This window comes from Convolutriloba macropyga, chromosome 3, assembly GCF_964194025.1.
Source record: "Convolutriloba macropyga chromosome 3, txConMacr16.3, whole genome shotgun sequence".
Taxonomy (NCBI): Eukaryota; Metazoa; Xenacoelomorpha; order Acoela; family Convolutidae; genus Convolutriloba; species Convolutriloba macropyga.
The window spans coordinates 55,349,490-55,369,534 of NC_134470.1; the positions used below are offsets into that span (position 1 = coordinate 55,349,490).

At 32.7% G+C, this 20,045-nt stretch overlaps 1 protein-coding gene across 2 annotated transcripts; it reads left to right on the top strand.

Annotated features, from left to right (window-relative positions):
• The first annotated feature begins 3,889 nt into the window (after positions 1–3,889).
• Positions 3,890–18,842, top strand: LOC142337146 (guanine nucleotide-binding protein G(o) subunit alpha-like). 2 transcript variants are annotated; one of them, XM_075386250.1, is made up of 3 exons: positions 3,890–4,616; positions 8,269–8,640; positions 18,337–18,842. In XM_075386250.1, the coding sequence occupies exons 1-3, from the start codon at positions 4,340–4,342 to the stop codon at positions 18,774–18,776; spliced, it is 1,089 nt and encodes a 362-aa protein (XP_075242365.1). In that variant the 5' UTR covers positions 3,890–4,339; the 3' UTR covers positions 18,777–18,842. The 2 variants fall into 2 exon arrangements, with proteins under 2 accessions (XP_075242365.1, XP_075242366.1); XM_075386251.1 differs by having other exon boundaries at positions 3,890–4,612; positions 8,265–8,640.
• The last annotated feature ends 1,203 nt before the right edge of the window (positions 18,843–20,045 follow it).

A 20,045-nucleotide genomic window follows, 5' to 3' on the forward strand; every position in this document is an offset into this window, starting at 1 on the left:
GAAAATAACGAACTAAATTTACGGCAAACATTAGTATAGTAAAAGGATGAACAGACCAAGAAATTTACTAGCCGTAATTCTAGAAAAAACTTCAGTCACATCCTAGCAATATTTAAACCTAAACAACCGATCAGCATACCAACAATATTAAACAAACTACAGCAAAATTTAAGTAATATGCAAGGCTTCTGTAGTCTATGAAAGCTGGAAAAGTTAGGAAACAATCTAGCCGTAACTCCAGAATAAACTTAAGTCACACCCTAGAAGGCAAAAACCATAACAACTAACAGTCATACATTTACACGCAGTTATACAGCAGCGAAAATCAATATACTACAACAGGGATGCTAGTAAATTAGTGAATTGGAAAAGTCCAGGAACCAACTAGCCGTAACTCTAGAATAAACTTAAGTCACACCCTAGAAAGCAACAAGATCAAAGCAACTAACCAGCAGACTAGTTTAATCAAGATACTGCAACAAAGCACAACATACATCATCATATATGACAACCTGCTACATTGAAGGAAAAAATTAGTCGGAGAAAAACAACTCTAAGTGCAAGAAAAAACGGAATGATCTGATACGAAAACGCAAAACGAAATTTTGGGAGAGCGACGTTGATGAAAAATAAACAAAAATTGTGAATGGCGAAGTTAGGGAACGAAAAAGTAGCGGAAGGTACGGTACGAAAACGAGATACGGAAATAATAAGAAGACATTTTTTTTTGGCCAGAGGTTGTGAGTTTTTATCTCACACCTTTCTCTGTCCAAACTTTGGTCAATTTTTTGCAAATTCTTGATTACGGTACGGTAATCCAGTAAACTGGACGGTTTTAAGCTTGAAAGTATGGTTTATCAATATTCGGTATTGATTCTCTAAATTTTTTGATTTGCCTCAAAATTGACCAAAAATTTTCAAAATTGAACAATTTAGCATAATGTTCTCACTTTTTTTCTCATACCTGAGGTCAATTTTTTGCTATGTAGCCATAATGGACCGATTTGTCTGAATTTCCCAACTTTCGAACAAAAATTTTCAAAATCGATGTTTTTGCTCTTAAAGAAGTTTCTCAGCTCCCTTCTCCAAAAAATATTCTATTTAAATGAGACTTGTCAAGATAGTACTACTTGCTTGTCTTTACAATCTGGCGGAAAAGGATTTGTGAATATCGGAAACTTTGATCAAACTCCGAACCTTGATGTTTTTTAGACTCATAAAATTCAACTGTGGGGGTTATTGGTGACCGGTTACAAAAAGGATTACAGTCAATTATCCACTCTTATACCAGTGTTTGGGGCCGAACTTGCCGTCTAAACTGTCTAAATACTTAACAGCAAAAAAACTAAAAAGCGTTTCGGTTCTGTCTTACGGTTTTAGAGGTTGCAGTCTGACTTTTTGTTGAGCCATTCCCAAAAAGTTAAGCAGTTCGATGTCACAATTCGCATTAAGTAAGTTGGGTCCTTTTTGCTGGGGATTGATGCCATGTGATGTGGTAGATCAAAGACAGGAGGTCGGTGGAGTGGGGCGGGAACCGGTATCAAGAATGTGTCGAGCCTCTTGGGACTGGCCAGCCACAATCGGGATTCCCTTGGGTTCACTGACATTCTTTGCACCTTGTTATTGTTGCATCTGTTTGATAGCTTCTCGTCTTGTCATTGCTGGGCTTGTTCTGGAACGAGAATCGATAACTCTCGAAATAAGCCCGGTCATCTCCGTCAGGGCAACGCGAGGGCTGACGTTATTGAGGGTGCGAAGAGTGTGGAGTGATTTATCTTTCAGAACTCTCCACCCATCACATAATATAATATTCCAAGCCAAAAAAATAAGTTGGATAATTTTCACCAAATTTAATTTAAAAATCGGGAACAGAAGCGTTGTCATAATGACATAGTTAATTTCAGTTATGTCATTTCTTTTGACTAAGTATCCACAAAATAATATGAGAGCCTTAAGTATAGATCAAGACACGCCTTTCAACGTTATGAGCAAATGGGAACATAATTTAAGTTCAAAATTGAACAGCAAAATAGTTCCTTTGTGATTAAGGAAAAAGCGAATAGTTTTAGTTGGAACCAATCACAGCACCTGGAAGACTCAGCAGTAGAGCATAAAAGTAACCAATTTGTCTTATCAGTTTAAAAGAAGTTCAAAACTGTTTGAGAAATTTTATAGTTCAGAAGATTATTAATAGATAGTTTTTTGGTACCTGAATAGTTTCGTTTAGAGTCAAAAACCTTATGCTTATTACAGTTTGTGAAGAACCAAAATAATTGTTAGAAATCTGTTTTTCAAATTTAGCTTCCTTTTTGAGAGTTTGCGTCAAGTTTCCCTTTTTCCAAAAAACACATTTGAAAACCAACAAACATCTATAACTTGAACTCAAACTCATGGAACAGTGAGATTCGAGAGATCAAACAATCAATTGAATTAATAATCAGATGGCCAAATAATCGAAAGTGAGTGAATTGAAAATTAGTTCAGTCACAAATGCTAAAGAAAGAAAATTTTGACTTCTTATTTAAAAAAACAAATCAACCTTTGCACGAGGTAGGGTTGAACTTTTGATAACATAGTATTGAACGAACAGCAATAAATTGTTCAAAAAAGGATTCAAATTTAATAAATATTCTCCCTAAATGGCCAAATTTGGTCACACAGCGGTCACTTCTTTTTATAAAAACTTAATTCCTTGCCAAATTTTCTTGCAGATCTGGAGTTCTTGGAGTTCTAACCTCAGAGGGCCTTAAAATAACACCCCAAACATTGGTTTGGGACACCCCCAAAAGAATTAGAAAACTTTCTGACTAAGTTGGGCAAAAATAAAGTTCTCACATGTTTTTCTCAAAAATGTGGGAACAATGAATGTGTTCTATGTTGGATACATTGCATGAATTCTAACAGAAGTACCATAAATCTAAATTCGGTTCTTTCTCACTTGCTTCAGATGTCTGTACTCTTCACTAGAGCTCCGCAATCTTGTCTGTTTTGTAACATACAAACTCTTTAACATCATTGTCCAACAAATTTACTAACCAAACAAGTTATGACAAATCATAATACCAATCTTTAGACACTTCAAAACACATGTTCTGCGCAACCGAGTTCAGAACTTATCAATTGCGGCAAAATTAACCCGTCTATTTTGCATGAATGAAGTTATATTGCATTTGTTGGGTTCAAAATCACGTCTTGAAGATGTGCTGTACTAACTAATACTAACTAATACCAACTTGGGTTACAATTAAAGCAGGCATGTGCATTATAAAACCGGCAAATCGAATAGACGACTTATGAAAATGGCGAATCGACTATTGTTTTTTCTGATTACTGTTATTATTATCCATAAGAAATTTACTCAATTTGTCTGAAGATAATCGATATGACTGAAAATATGTTATAACTATTTTTGTGGCCAAATCCTGACATTTTTTTTTCAAAATGCTAGTTCAAAATTGACATGAACCTGAAAAATTGACATGAACCTGAAAAATTGACATGAACCTGAAAGATTGACATGAACCTGAAAAATTGACATGAACCTGAACATTTCTTTAAAATGTGGTTCATCTGAAAAAAATCTTAAACTTTTTTGAACAGATTTCATTCTATATCGTTGTTGGTGTTTTCATTATTACAAAAATGATTTATGAATTATGAAAAATAAAAACAATGAAGAGTTTGTAATGCACCATTTCAACAACCGATTTCTAAAATTTAAATATTAAAATAAAACCAAAATCAGCAAAAACGCGTCACTATTGAGTTTCATTTGATCACTTTCGGCTAGAAGGACGGATATCAGCAGAGAGAACGACGTGAACATTGTATTGTTGATGGTTCTTACCATCATTGCTGACCATGGCCAAATAGTCGAGTTTAAATTCAATACTAGACTACCATACACTTTGACATACTCTTGTGCAAAATCCCATCTCCACAACCATCACTGACTAGAGATCTTCAGTCACGCAAAGATTCTTGAGAGATAGAACGAAACCGTTACCAATTTTGCAGTCGATATCGCCAATTGTCATAAGAGCCTGAATCTTTTTCCCGGACTTTCTAAATTTGCCCTTAAAGTTCAAAATTTAAAATAAAACTCACGCTTACGAGTAAACAATTTAATGTTTTATTTTTCATCAATTATTTGATCGAATCCTTTCCAAAATTGTAAAGCAACTTTTTGAACAGTATTTGAAACCATTGAAAACAACAGAAACAGGTACGAGAAGTTTTGACGAAGTCGCATTACTGTCATCGTTTCCGTACATATTTATTCGCTGCAGCAGTTACAAAATAAACTCGTCAAATCCCAGGTTAGTAGGTTGTTTACAAAATGGGAGCGTCGCTTTGTTGTCCGCCAGCGGACGAGGAAACAAGAATAAACAACCAAATCGACATGCAACTCAAACATGACGCTAAATTGACAGAATCTGAGGAAAAACTTCTCCTTTTGGGAGCGGGAGAATGTGGGAAAAGTACAGTTGTTAAACAGATGAAGGTCATTTACGCCGATGGGTTTGACCAGAGGGAAATTGCACAGTATAGATGTGTGGTTAGAGATAACTGCATGCGAGCTATAACTGCCATTCTTCAAGCCATGAAAAATCTAGGCACTTTGTTAACAATTCTTTTTTCCCTGTAAATTAAGCGAATATTGATTTAAATAGGCCTATTCAGGTGCGACTGCTCTATAAACGAAACAATACTGCATTTGAACCAAAATCTTAGCCTCTCAGGCTAGTTTCATTCACCATTGCACCAAACGCGCACCAATGCGCCGAAACTTGGGCATCTCTTAAGGCCCCAGACTTATTTTCTTCTTCCCTTTAGTCAAACATACTCTCAGAAATTAGAATTTTTCGTCAAGTTGTGTCAGAATTCTCTTCTGCCCAAATTACAAGTGTTTGTGCATCCATTAAATGCTAACCGATCAGTGCCAAACAACGTTTTTTGACGTTTTTAAGCTTTGTTAGGTCTACTTGATTGAATTATCCAAAAAAAAATAAAACTAATTAAACTTTTGATATTTATAAGAACGAAGAAATAGAACACTATTACACGCGAACAATCAATCATTATCAATTTGCGAAACTGTTCTAACGGGAAATAAAATGACCAACTAACGTCAGACGAATTGCTCTCTAATGACTAGCATGTGAATTATTTCACTGTATCATGTACTCATAATGATGTCATTGGAAATGAACTTTAACCACTACTTCGATTCAACTTCGACCAAGCAAAAAATTCCAGCGAATTCTTTTGTTAAACTTCAACCAATTGCGTTCGGCTGCCTCACAAGGGAACAGATATTGTTTAGATTCGTGCAGGTCAAACGAAGAACGATCAAACAAAAAGGCATTAAAAAGAGCAATCGTACCCAGTAGTTACCATAAATTAACAAACTTTACTTAACGTTGAATTTTATTTTGAGTTAAAACGATCAAAGTTATAGGGGGATTTAATATTAGGCAAAAACTTGACTCGGTGAGGCCAATTTTTGTATCAATTGGTAAAAGTTTTCATTCAGTGGAAAAAGGCGAAAACCAATTAAAACTCTTTAAAAAGCCACTTCAAAAGCTGCTGGAAGCTATAAAGCACTCAATTGTCCCCAACAAGCGTCTTAACATCAAAATGAAGTGATAAAACACATTCACAATTCTCCAAATTTTCAAACCCCCGGGTAGCATCTGACATATTTGAAAAAATATTTTGTCAAAAAATTACAGTGGATATAAAGATGATTTTAAGTTTTGTAAAAAAATTAATCTTAGATCTCTAGAACACGGGACTTTCCTGAAAATGGTGGCATACATGTTGGAAGAGAACTAAACTGAATTGACTCGCAACTGCAAAATATTTAAAAATTTAGGCTATTATTGTTAGGGTCAGCTGAGTACTTTAGAGTGTCTTGATTTTGAAGTAACGTCTTTAAGTGTTTTAATTGGTGTTGGCCCAATTTTCACAAAATGTTCTTTGAACTTTTTGGGGGTTTTGCCTAATATCTTTTGCATCGAGTCACTAACACAATATTAGAATGCAATCAACCTTTGAGAAAACGTTTTGTTCTGAGTGAATCCCTCCAATTTAAAAGACCTTTTTTCAAAACAAAAAAAATCAAGTAATATTAACTATAGAAAACTTGTTTTTGTTTGCTTAATAGTGGGGCTTGTTAATCACCAAAGTTAAGTGTTCGAATTGCTATCCAATTGCTCGGACAGAACGAAAGTCGCTGGTGCCTCAATATTTCGCAAATTTCGAGGTTCAATGCTGCGAAACTATACTCTTAAATTTAAAAAAAGGAAGATGAATGTTTTATTTAAAGCTAAAAATGATTTTGGCATTATATATATATATATATATATATATATATATATATATATACAAAATGTCTATATCTTTTACAAGATATAGACATTTCAACATATTTTGCAATAATTTGAAATCTGTAATTTTAACAATAGGTTTATGTTGAAAAATTTACAAGATAAAAATTATTCAATTGTCCGTGACATAGCATGATTGTGCTACTAAATTAATTCCACGAATCGAAGAACGTATAAAAACACCACAGCATAAGTTTGCCACATTTATGCTCACAGAATGGAAAAAATATTGTTTTTAGCCGCTAAAATTAACCCCGGAAAATCTTTTATTACCTCAAAATGATTGCTCTAAAGAGAACGTGAGGAACATTACGAAACAAAAAATAGCAACTTCTGCGCTCTTAATCTGTTAAAATGTGTAAACAAGGAGGCTCGGTAATGTTCGTTTGCTCCTATTTTTCTGGGCCCACTCATTTTTGACTTAATTGACCACCAAATAAGGAAGAGATGGAAAGCTTTACAAAATTCATATTTTGTTGGAAAATAAATGGTGTATGCAATTAAAACTTTGCTTTCAACTGCAATCTCTAAACGAAATAAATAACGCTTAGTTAGAGGAGCGATGATACGTGCCATTAGCAAGAATAAAAACAAGACGAACAACAAAATCGGATAAGAACAACGATTTATTAGAGCCACTCATGTCTTTCTATTTTAAGAAACATAATAAAAAGACAAATTAATATCAAATGAAACCTAAACTAAAATAGTTTACTTAAATTTCATCGTAAAAGATTTGAGACTTGGCTTTATTGAAAAAAATTAACCGGTAGACAAAAAAAAACAAAAAATGCAAAGTTAAAAAACAAATTTTTACTTTTCGAAAACAATTAATCGCAAAGTCATGAAAAGCATAAGCAATGCAAAAATTGCATGTAATACGTTCACTTACATCTCAAAACAAACCAATGAGACCTGTTATTCAACATATTGATTTATGACACTAGAAAAAGAACATCAAATATAGGGATCAAAAAGTCAATTAAGTTTAAAAAGATAATCAATTAAAAAACATAAAATAAAAATGATCGCATGATTTGTCTACGGCATTTATATTATATTTGGCTTGTTAAAAACGTGATAAGATGACAGATCAGCAAATAAGAAACTGAAAATTACAAAAATGTCCAAAGCTCAAATAAACAATTGAAAAACATGTAATTTCAAAGCCAAAAAAATTTTTTCAATCGAAATGAGGATTGCCTTATGATTCATTTGAAAACAAAGATCTTAGTATATCAAATAAATATGCGTTTCTGTAAATATTGATTTAAATAAGCAAAATTCCGCCGAATTGTTATTTCCAGAACATTTTCCTAAGGACCGGAGGCAGAAGCAGACATTATCTTATTAAGTATTGATTGTGTCAGCAGTTTTTTTGGCTGAACTACACGTCAATATGGACAAAGTGGGCTAGAGTATAATAATTTGTGCCATTTTCAATGGAAAATAAGAAAAACTGCTGAATTTTCATTAATTTAGCCAAAGTTTTTAACCAAAAACATAGCATTAAGGCAATTCGGCAACTCTCTTTAACATTTATACGTAAAACGAAAAACACGTTCGTTAACAGTTTCATCATATTTTTGCAAAGTTGACAAAAATTTCATCAAAAAATACGAAAAACGTGAACAGAACAAATTAAGTGAGGCTAAGGTCCTCAAATTTTTGAACTTGCGTAACTCGAAATTCTGCGCTTGAGAAGCATTCTAAAGATATCACTCACAACTTTGTACGATGAATATATCGATCGGCGAAAATTTTATGAAAAAAAAACCCAGTTGAGCATATAGTTCCTCACCACTAAAGTTGGCCGGAACAAAAAAAATGTTAATAATTTAGACCTCATTGTTAATAAAGCATACACAAAACGCAGGAATTCTATTCGAAAACGAGGACTTAGAAGACAAATACACAATAATCAGGGACTTCCAGCTGAACTTTGACCCCAAAACAGAAAATATTCCTCCAGACATTGTCAGTGCCATATCAGCTGTTTGGAAAGACCCCGGACTCCAAAGCTGCTACTCGAGGTCAAACGAATATCAACTTATAGACGCAGCCAAGTACTTTATTGAAAAAGTTGATGAAATAACTAAGGATAACTACGTGCCCTCCAAAGATGACATCATTCGAGCTCGATTGCAGACGCAAGGAATCGTTGAGATAGAAATCAACATCAGAACAAAGAATCATATTGGTCGGTTTAGAATTATAGACGTCGGAGGTCAGAGGAATCAAAGGAAAAAGGAAAGTTTTCTGTTACGTGGTCTTATTTTATCTCTCTTTTTTTTACAAAATAGCTCTTTGGCGTTGCTGAGGGCAGCTTTGAAACAGTCACCATTAAATGGAACCCGGGTCGAGGTGCCACCGCCATTCAACGCAAAATTATGTAAGATATGCGGTGAATGCGGTAAATGTTGTAAAATAAGCGGTGAATGCTGTAAATGTTGTAAGATAAGCGGTGAATGCGGTGAAATCACATAAATCAGACGGTGAATGCGGTGAAAAAAACTCTATCTCTTGGAAGCGGTGAAATTACATATTTTCACCGCTTTGAAAAAAGTGTCCAACGTATGTGATATAAGCGGTGAATGCGATGAAAATAGATAAATTCACCGCTTAACTTAGTGATGAATTTACATAAATTCACCGCTTAGAAAAAAGTGTCAAAAAGATGTAAGATTAAGGGGTTATGGGAAGTAGGGGAGTAATTGTTAGATTTAACCCCCCCCCCCCCTAAAATTACCACTTAATCTGACATCTTTTTGACACTTTTCTCTAAGCAGTGAATTTAAGTAGCTTTACCACTAGAGTAAACGGTGAACTTACAAAAACTCACCACATTTCACCGCTAAAAATCACAAATCTTACAAAACCTCAACGCGCATGTTTTACAGAAGATAGAGAATTTGATTTAAATTCAATACAAAAATCCTAGCAGTTAGTGAAAGGTGGTGCAGTGGAAGAAGAAGTGGCTTTGGAAGTGCAGTGGAAGAAGAAATTGTAGTAAGCGGTGAAATGTGGTGAATTTTTGTAAGTTCACCGCTTACTCTAGCGCTGAAATTGCATAATTTCACCGCACTTCACCGCAATATTGAGTACGAAATTTGCGGGGAAAAAAACAACTTGTCACCGCTTATCTTAACTAATTTTCCGATACTTCCTCGACTCGGGACCGGAGTTTATTTACAACAATTTATAAGTATGGATGAAATATTGGAAAAACTGACAAAAAAGATGGAAGCGTCTCGTGTTGCAGTCTTGGTGAGCTCCAAAGTAGCTTCAAGAAACCCATCAATGGCTCATTTAAATCTCCTTTGCATTTTTTTGACTACCGGATAGATTTTTCAGAGAGATTTAGATGATTTTCCTTTGAACACCCGGAATGGAATCACAGTAAGTAAGATTGTGTGCTGAAATCCTCTGCATCATAGAACTTAAATTACAGCTTAAAACAAAAAAATAGCCAATTTCCGTTTCTGTCCTCACTCAGAATGTTTTTTACTCTTTTTTTGTTTTGGCCTATGCTTTTCACCAATTGTCCGAGCGTCCTGCCTATATTCAGTTGTGTAAAATCAGCTACTTTTTAGCCCATGTTTCTTATGTTTATTTTGAGCCCTTTTTGAGCCTTTATAAAAACATATCAGTCGATTTTGGTTGTTTTAATTGTATAAAAAAAGGCATTTTAATAAGGGTTGTCATTCAATCACAGAAGAATAAAATACAAATCTTAAGAAATTTCAGCAAATGAAATTTTTTCCCATTCTGAAACACGTAAATGAAACTTACCACTTGTTTAGTGTAACATAGTAGAAATTAATAAATTGTTTTTTTTTCATCCTTTTTATTGTCCCAATTCCTCCTATGGTTTTCCTCGAATCAAAGTCGAAAACGACTCCTGTCGTAGTCAGAGAAGGATTTCTGTTTTAAAACAAACCGCGCCGCAGCAATTGTTTTTGATTAATTATGGCTTTTTATTTATACATATCAGATATTTATAACCTTCTGTAATAGATACAAATATGCTATCAGATTGTTCATCTAATTACATCAAATGGCTCATTAAAAACTCCTTTACATTTTTTGACTACCGGATAGATTTTTCAGAGAAATTTATATGATTTTCCTTTGAACACCCGGAATCACAGTAACTAAGATTTTGAGCTGAAATCGTCTGTATCAAAGAAATTAAATTATATTTTAAAACAAAAAATAGCCAATTTCTGTTTCTGTCCTCACTCAGAATGTTTTTTACTCTTTTTTGTTTTACCCTATGCTTTTAAGCAATTGTCCGAGCGTCCTGCCTATAATAAGTTGTGTAAAATCAGCTAATTTTTAGCCCACTGTCACATACAGTTAAGAAGCTTTATGTTGAATAACTACACAAAAACAGCGCAGTTTGTATAAAAAACATAAGGCGGGCAAATTTCAGCCAATAGGGATCATTGCAATTACATTACATGTATGCATCGACAACTCTTTTAGTTTTTTTTGTGATGGTATCTCGAACCATTTATTTGATTTCACTTCTACGAAGTAACCATGAACCATTGTTCTATTAAATATCAAAATAAAACTTTCAATTATTCCAAATTCCTTAAACGAACAAAAATCCGCCAATTGAAAGCAATGTGACCTCAATCTGGGCATGTGTTGAGAAAGAAAAAAAGTAGATAAGTTTTGCAGATTTTTTTTCTAGAAAGACCAAGTTGAGAATGTTAACATTTGTATTTGAGTTTGATTTGAAGAAACAGACCTCTTTTTAGAAAATAGTGTAATCGGTTGTGTTAGGTAGCATAAACTATTTGGATGCTAAAAATTCGAATGCCAATAGGGTTTTCAGTTTTCTGAAAATTCAGTTGGCAGCTATACACTAGTTAAGTTACTTAAGTAAGCTGTTCGTTAAAATAGAATCCATTTTTTGGAGCAAACTGATATGTTTGATGAGCTTATCAGAGCTCGGATATAAAAAATTGGTTTTCATTATTTTTGCTTTTTAATGATCAATAAAACAATTTAAAACCTGTTTAACTACCCGATTACCTAGTTCAACTCCCCGAGCAATCTCTTTTTTGTGAAAATCGCCTATCCTGTAAAACTCCTGCTAGGTTACAGTTTAAGAAAAAAGACTATGTAGCTGAAATTTTGTATGACTATTAAATTTTATACAAGATTATTGGGACAATGGGGCCAGTGTAATGAAAAGTAAAATTTTGCAAAAATTAAAAAATCTTTGTTGTTCATTTCGTTTTTTGATTAGTTGACAACAGACATTAATGATGCCAGGTTCCTTTTGTTTATTTTGAGCCCTTTTTGAGCCTTCATAAAAACATATCAGTCGATTTTGGTTGTTCTAATTGTATAAAAAAATGGCATTTAAATTAGGATTGTTATTCAATCACAGAAGAATAAAAAATAAAACTTAGGAAATTTCAGCAAATGAAATTTTTTTCCCATTCTGAAACACGTAAATGAAACTTACCACTTGTTTAGTGTTAGATATTAGAAATTAATAAATTATTTTTTATCATCATTTTTTTTGTCCTAATTCCTCATATGGTTTTCCTCGAATCAAAGTCGAAAACGACTCCTGACGTAGTAAGAGAAACATTTCTGTTTTAAAACAAATTGCGCCGCAGCAGTTGTTTTTGATTAATTATGGCTTTTTACTTATACCTATCAGATATTTGTATCCTTCTGTAATAGATACAAATATGCTATCAGATTGTTTATTTAATTACATCAAATGGCTCATTTAAATCTCCTTTACATTTTTTTGTCTACCGGATAGATTTTTTGGAGAAAATTAGATGATTTTCCTTTGAACACCCGGAATCACAGTGAGTAAGATTGTGAGCTGAAATCTTCTGCATCATAGAAATTAAATTACAGCTTAAAACAAAAAAATAGCCAACTTCTGTTTCGATCCTCATTCAGAATATTTTTTACTCTTTTTTTTGCCCTATGCTTTTCATCAATTGTCCGAGCATCCTGCCTATAATAAGTTGTGTAAAATCAGCTATTTTTTAGCCCACTGTCACATACAGTTAAGAAGGTTTATTTTGAATAACTACACAAAAACAGCGCAGTTTGTATAAAAAAAATAAGGCGGGCGAATTTTCAGCCAAAAGGGATCATTGCAATTGCATTTCATGTATGCATCGACAACTCTTTTAGTTTTTTTTGTGATGGTATCTCGAATCATTTATTTGATTTCACTTCTACGAAGTAACCATGAACCATTGTTCTATTAAATATCAAAATAAAACTTTCAATTATTCCAAATTCCTTAAACGAACAAAATTCCGCCAATTGAAAGCAATGTGACCTCAATCTGGGCATGTGTTGAGAAAAAAAAGTAGATAAGTTTTGCTAATTTTTTTTCTAGAAAGACCAAGTTGAGAATGTTAACATTTGTATTTGAGTTTGATTTGAAGAAACAGACTTTTTTTTAGAAAATAGTGTAATCGGTTGTGTTAGGTAGCATAAACTATTTGGATGCTAAAAATTTGAATGCCAATAGGGTTTTCAGTTTTCTGAAAATTCAGTTGACAGCTATACACTAGTTAAGTTACTTAAGTAAGCTGTTCATTAAAATAGAATCCATTTTTTGGAGCAAACTGATATGTCTGATGAGCTTATCAGAGCTCGGATATAAATAATTGGTTTTCAATATTTTTGTTTTTTATTGATCAATAAAACAATTTAAAACCTGTTTAACTACCCGATTACCTAGTTCAACTCCCCGAGCATTCTCTTTTTTGTGAAAATCGCCTATCCTGTAAAACTTGTGCTAGGTTACAGTTTAAGAAAAAAGACTATGTAGCGGAAATTTTGTATGACTATGAAATTTTATACAAGATTATTGGGACAATGGGGCCAGTGTAATGAAAATTAAAATTTTGCAAAAATTAAAAAATCTTTGTTGTGCATTTCGTTTTTTGATTAGTTGACAACAGACGTTAATGATGCCAGGTTCCTTTTGTTTATTTTGAGCCCTTTTTGAGCCTTCATAAAAACATATCAGTCGATTTTGGTCGTTCTAATTGTATAAAAAAATGGCATTTAAATTAGGGTTGTTATTCAATCACAGAAGAATAAAAAATAAAACTTAGGAAATTTCAGCAAATGAAATTTTTTTCCCATTCTGAAACACGTAAATGAAACTTACCACTTGTTTAGTGTTAGATATTAGAAATTAATAAATTATTTTTTATCATCATTTTTTTTGTCCTAATTCCTCATATGGTTTTCCTCGAATCAAAGTCGAAAACGACTCCTGACGTAGTAAGAGAAACATTTCTGTTTTAAAACAAATCGCGCCGCAGCAATTGTTTTTGATTAATTATGGCTTTTTACTTATACCTATCAGATATTTGTATCCTTCTGTAATAGATACAAATATGCTATCAGATTGTTTATTTAATTACATCAAATGGCTCATTTAAATCTCCTTTACATTTTTTTGTCTACCGGATAGATTTTTTGGAGAAAATTAGATGATTTTCCTTTGAACACCCGGAATCACAGTGAGTAAGATTGTGAGCTGAAATCTTCTGCATCATAGAAATTAAATTACAGCTTAAAACAAAAAAATAGCCAACTTCTGTTTCGATCCTCATTCAGAACATTTTTTACTCTTTTTTTGTTTTGCCCTATGCTTTTCATCAATTGTCCGAGCATCCTGCCTATAATAAGTTGTGTAAAATCAGCTATTTTTTAGCCCACTGTCACATACAGTTAAGAAGCTTTATGTTGAATAACTACACAAAAACAGCGCAGTTTGTATAAAAAAAATAAGGCGGGCGAATGTTCAGCCAAAAGGGATCATTGCAATTGCATTTCATGTATGCATCGACAACTCTTTTAGTTTTGTTTGTGATGGTATCTCGAATCATTTATTTGATTTCACTTCTACGAAGTAACCATGAACCATTGTTCTATTAAATATCAAAATAAAACTTTCAATTATTCCAAATTCCTTAAACGAACAAAAATCCGCCAATTGAAAGCAATGTGATGAGAGGTGTTGGGCATGTGTTGAGAAAGAAAAAAAGTATTTAAATTTTGTAAATTTTTTTCTAGGAAGACCAAGTTGAGAATGTTAACATTTGTATTTGAGTTTGATTTGAAGAAACAGACTTTTTTTAGAAAATAGTTTAATCGGTTGTGTTAAGTAGAATAAACTATTTGGATGCTAAAAATTTGAATGCCAATAGGGTTTTCAGTTTTCTGAAAATTCAGTTGACAGCTATACACTAGTTAAGTTATTTAAGTAAGCTGTTCATTAAAATAGAATCCATTTTTTGGAGCAAACTGATATGTCTGATGAGCTTATCAGAGCTCGGATATAAATAATTGGTTTTCAATATTTTTGTTTTTTATTGATCAATAAAACAATTTAAAACCTGTTTAACTACCCGATTACCTAGTTCAACTCCCCGAGCAATCTCTTTTTGTGAAAATCGCCTATCCTGTAAAACTCGTGCTAGGTTACAGTTTAAGAAAAAAGACTATGTAGCGGAAATGTTGTATGACTATGAAATTTTATACAAGATTATTGGGACAATGGGGCCAGTGTAATGAAAAGTAAAATTTTGCAAAATTTAAAAAAACTTTGTTGTGCATTTCGTTTTTTGATTAGTTGACAACAGACATTAATGATGCCAGGTTCCTTTTGTTTATTTTGAGCCCTTTTTGAGCCTTCATAAAAACATATCAGTCGATTTTGGTCGTTCTAATTGTATAAAAAAATGGCATTTAAATTAGGGTTGTTATTCAATCACAGAAGAATAAAAAATAAAACTTAGGAAATTTCAGCAAATGAAATTTTTTTCCCATTCTGAAACACGTAAATGAAACTTACCACTTGTTTAGTGTTAGATATTAGAAATTAATAAATTATTTTTTATCATCATTTTTGTGTCCTAATTCCTCATATGGTTTTCCTCGAATCAAAATCGAAAACGACTCCTGACTTAGTAAGAGAAACATTTCTGTTTTAAAACAAATCGCGCCGCAGCAATTGTTTTTGATTAATTATGGCTTTTTACTTATACCTATCAGATATTTGTATCCTTCTGTAATAGATACAAATATGCTATCAGATTGTTTATTTAATTACATCAAATGGCTCATTTAAATCTCCTTTACATTTTTTTGTCTACCGGATAGATTTTTTGGAGAAAATTAGATGATTTTCCTTTGAACACCCGGAATCACAGTGAGTAAGATTGTGAGCTGAAATCTTCTGCATCATAGAAATTAAATTACAGCTTAAAACAAAAAAATAGCCAACTTCTGTTTCGATCCTCACTCAGAATATTTTTTACTCTTTTCTTGTTTTGCCCTATGCTTTTCATCAATTGTCCGAGCATCCTGCCTATAATAAGTTGTGTAAAATCAGCTATTTTTTAGCCCACTGTCACATACAGTTAAGAAGCTTTATGTTGAATAACTAAACAAAAACAGCGCAGTTTGTATAAAAAAACATAAGGCGGGCAAATTTTCAGCCAATAGGGATCATTGCAATTGCATTTCATGTATGCATCGACAACTATTTTAGTTTTTTTTTGTGATGGTATCTCGAATCATTTATTTGATTTCACTTCTACGAAGTAACAATGAACCATTGTTCTATTAAATATCAAAATAAAATTTTCAATTATCTCAAATTCCTTAAAAGAACAAAAATCAGCCAATTGAAAGCAATGTGACCTCAATCTGGGCATGCGTTGAGAAAGAAAAAAAGTATTTAAATTTTGTAAATTTTTTTCTAGGAAGACCAAGTTGAGAATGTTAACATTTGTATTTGAGTTTGATTTGAAGAAACAGACTTTTTTTAGAAAATAGTTTAATCGGTTGTGTTAAGTAGAATAAACTATTTGGATGCTAAAAATTCGAATGCCAATAAAGTTTTCAGTTTTCTGAAAATTCAGTTGTCAGCTATACACTAGTTAAGTTACTTAAGTAAGCTCTTCATTAAAATAGAATCCATTTTTTGGAGCAAACTGATATGTTTGATGAGCTTATCAGAGCTCGGATATAAAAAATTGGTTTTCATTATTTTTATATTTTATTGATCAATAAAACATTTTTGAAACCTGTTTAATTCCCCAATTACCTAGTTCAACTCCCCGAGCTATCTCGTTTTTGTGAAAATCGCCTATCCTGTAAAACTCCTGCTAGGTTACAGTTTAGGAAACAAGACTCTGTAGCTGAATTTTGTATGACTATGAAATTTTATGCAAGATTATTGGGACAAAGCGGCCAGTGTGATGAAAAGTAAAATTTTGCAAAAATTAAAGAATCTTTGTTGTTCATTTCGTTTTTTGAATAGTTGACAACAGACATTAATGATGCCAGATTCCTTTTGTTTATTTTGAGCCCTTTTTGAGCCTTTATAAAAACATATCAGTCGATTTTGGTCGTTCAAATTGTATAAAAAAAATGGCATTTAAATTAGGGTTGTTTTTCAATCACAGAAGAATAAAAAATAAAACTCAGGAAATTTCAGCAAATGAAATTGTTTTCCCGTTCTGAAACACGTAAATGAAACTTACCACTTGTTTAGTGTTACATATTAGAAATTAATAATTTTTTATCATCATTTTTATTGTCCTAATTCCTCATATGGTTTTCCTCGAATCAAAGTCGAAAACGACTCCTGACGTAGTAAGAGAAGAACTTCTGTTTTAAAACAAATCGTGCCGCAGCAACTGTTTTTGATTAATTATGGCTTTTTACTTATACCTATCAGATATTTGTATCCTTCTGTAATAGAAACAAATATGCTATCAGATTGTTTATTTAATTACATCAGATGGTTATTTTCCAGCGTCACATATTTCAATGTTTTATTTTGAAACCTTGCCATTTTCCATTAAAAAATTTTTTCACTATGAAACTTATTACAGAATTTGTGTCATTTTGTTGACGAATTGAATGTAGGTAAAAACCTTCTTAAAAAAGTTGGAAACAAAAACAGCTGATTGAGTTTCATCCCACATTCCAAATATATATATATATATATATATATTTATATATATATATATATATTATATACATATATATATATATATATATATATATATATATATATATATCAGACCAGATTATTTTATCAATTTTTTTTTCATCAAATGGCACCCCGACAATTGCGCAATCATTGCAAGATAATGGTCATTTGGGGACACAGTTTCCAGAAGTTTTCCGATTTTTCGTTTTCGGAATAGAAAGCCTCACGAAAAAAAACGCTCAATATTAGATAGCAAATAAATTTCCTTTGAAATTACCCCCACTTGACTAATGAAGAGCTGCATATTTAGAGTCTTTGGCCATTTCTCGCTTTAACGGCCCGTCCTTGAAATGAGACTATCAAAGCCGAACAATTTATCACGACTAAAATTCTAATTTAAAATGCGGGTTCATTTCCCTGGTCTCCGTTCCGTGGGGGTTTATTTCTTATTTCCTCTAATTTCATTCCATGAGATCTCTATACCTGTATGCTAATCAGGGCTATGCTAAGTTTTATTATGCTGATTTATTTTGAGATAATCTCTGTGATTTAAATTTTAGTCCATTATTTTCATCCATATTCTACCACTGCGTTACCCGGAAAACTACGTGCAAATCTATTTGCAGTTAGAGTGCGTTCTCGTTGACGCAAAAGGTGGTGGAATACTGGCCTAACTTATCGTAGGATGATGATTGGGGCCTCTAGGCAATCTGTGAAACTTTGTAATTTGACCATCTTCTCAGTGTTGCTGGTGCTTTTTATGTTTTTCATGTTTCTTAATTTCACCATTTTTACTCAGCGTGTAAGATTTGCAACTTTTCATACATTAAACAAATCTTTGGCCCGATCCTACCTGCGCTTTTTTAATGGTCTCTCAAATGATAGCTTTAGGAAGAAAAAAAAGAAAAGAAAACATTTCCTTTTAGTGGGTACACGCTTTCGAAGACGTTACAGCGCTAATATACGTAGCTTCGCTAAATGACTATGATCTTGTGCTACAAGAAGACACGCGAAAGGGAACTAATCGCATGGTCGAGAGTTTGAACTTATTCGAGAACACAATTCACATGAACGTGTTCAAAGAAAAAAGCGTGATTTTATTCCTCAACAAAACGGATTTATTCCGCGAAAAGATTGTGCGATCACCGATTGAGAGCTATTTCAATGACTACACAGGCGGCCCTGATTATAGAAAGGGTACAGAGTATTTCACGAACCTGTTTATGAGCAAAAATTTGATAGAGAGTCGGAATATTTACCCGCATTTAACGTGCGCCACAGATACGGAAGCGCTGGCCTATTTAATCAACGCTGTTGCCGACACAATAATCCAAGAAAACTTGAAAATAGTTGGAGTCCAGTAAAAAAAAATGCTACCATCGCCGACCGTCTCCAAGTCCAAATTGGCTTATATTAAGTGTCGAGTAAATTTATTGGTATTATTAAGTAAATAATGAATGTTTTGCAGTACTGATACACAGGTGAGGCGCTCTTCGAAACGGCGTGTCACGTAGCGGCAAGTATTACCATATAAGGAAAAAATATTAATCCTCTCACGTATTATTTAATCAAAGTAAGAGCGACATAAAATTAAAGCTATTAAGCAATAACTATTAACAATTTTTACGGTAAAGTCAATTTAAACTTTGAGACGGTATGTTGACTTTAAAAAACAGTTGTACATAGAAACTTACTGCTAAAGTAAAAAGAAACATTTGCTTTCTCGCAAAATGAACCTCTGCCCCACTCCCATTCTCTCACACCGCTACTGGAAATTGATCAAAGTTAATGACCGTGACAAACTCTTATCAGAAAAATAAATCAACAAAATACGCGAGAAAACATTTTTAGAGCAGTGAAAAAAGCTATAAAGATACTGATTTCAAAATTGCTTTTGATTTATTCATTGTTTTCATTTGCTGTGAGTGTCCAACGTTACAATTTGAAAATGGCGCTTGTCATAACTTTGGAGCTCTTTTCAGTGAATCGAAGTTTGCTATTTCTTGCCATGGCCTACGACACCTTTATTTAGATGACAAACATTGTGATATGAATAGCATAAATTTTGTTGACAAATCCTGGCGTGTTTATAAGATCTTGATAAAATAATTAGTTTCCCAGAACTTATGCAAACATAATGCAAGTTCGTACATATATTTCATATTCTGAACCTTATCAACACATTGTTTCAAGATTCAAGAAGCAAAAAAACCGGTCATTTTTTGCGGGCAAATGGAAAAATACTTTCAAAATGGATGGTTGGAAACTAATAGCAAATTAAACAGAAATTCCTCATGTCTACACAACTTTTATACAGTTAAATTTAATTTGGTAAGAAATTATATCAGATATTTTAATTTAATTTTAATTTTTTCAAAATTTGTTTTCATATCAATCTGCGCGAAATAAACTGGCTTACTTAAACTCTATTGCTGTAAACTCTATTAGTACGTCGTATAAATGTGTATGGCATATTTTGCAGAAAAGATTTTAAATAATCCGTAGGTTCTTTTCAACTGCGCTTCGATCTTAAGCTCCGTAACAAATGTCAGCAGTTAATTATTTTCAAAATAAATGTGATATTAGTGATAAGGGCAATAATATATAGAGGTAAAAAAGAGCGGCTTTGAAAT

Bases quoted from the DNA above. Each gene is read 5' to 3' on its own strand.
- LOC142337146 (XM_075386250.1), top strand. From the start codon at position 4,340: ATGGGAGCGTCGCTTTGTTGTCCGCCAGCGGACGAGGAAACAAGAATA. The intron at 4,617-8,268 runs GCACTTTGTTAA...CACAAAACGCAG, and splicing joins TCAAGCCATGAAAAATCTAG to GAATTCTATTCGAAAACGAG. The intron at 8,641-18,336 runs AGGAAAGTTTTC...ACATTTCCTTTT, and splicing joins TCAGAGGAATCAAAGGAAAA to AGTGGGTACACGCTTTCGAA.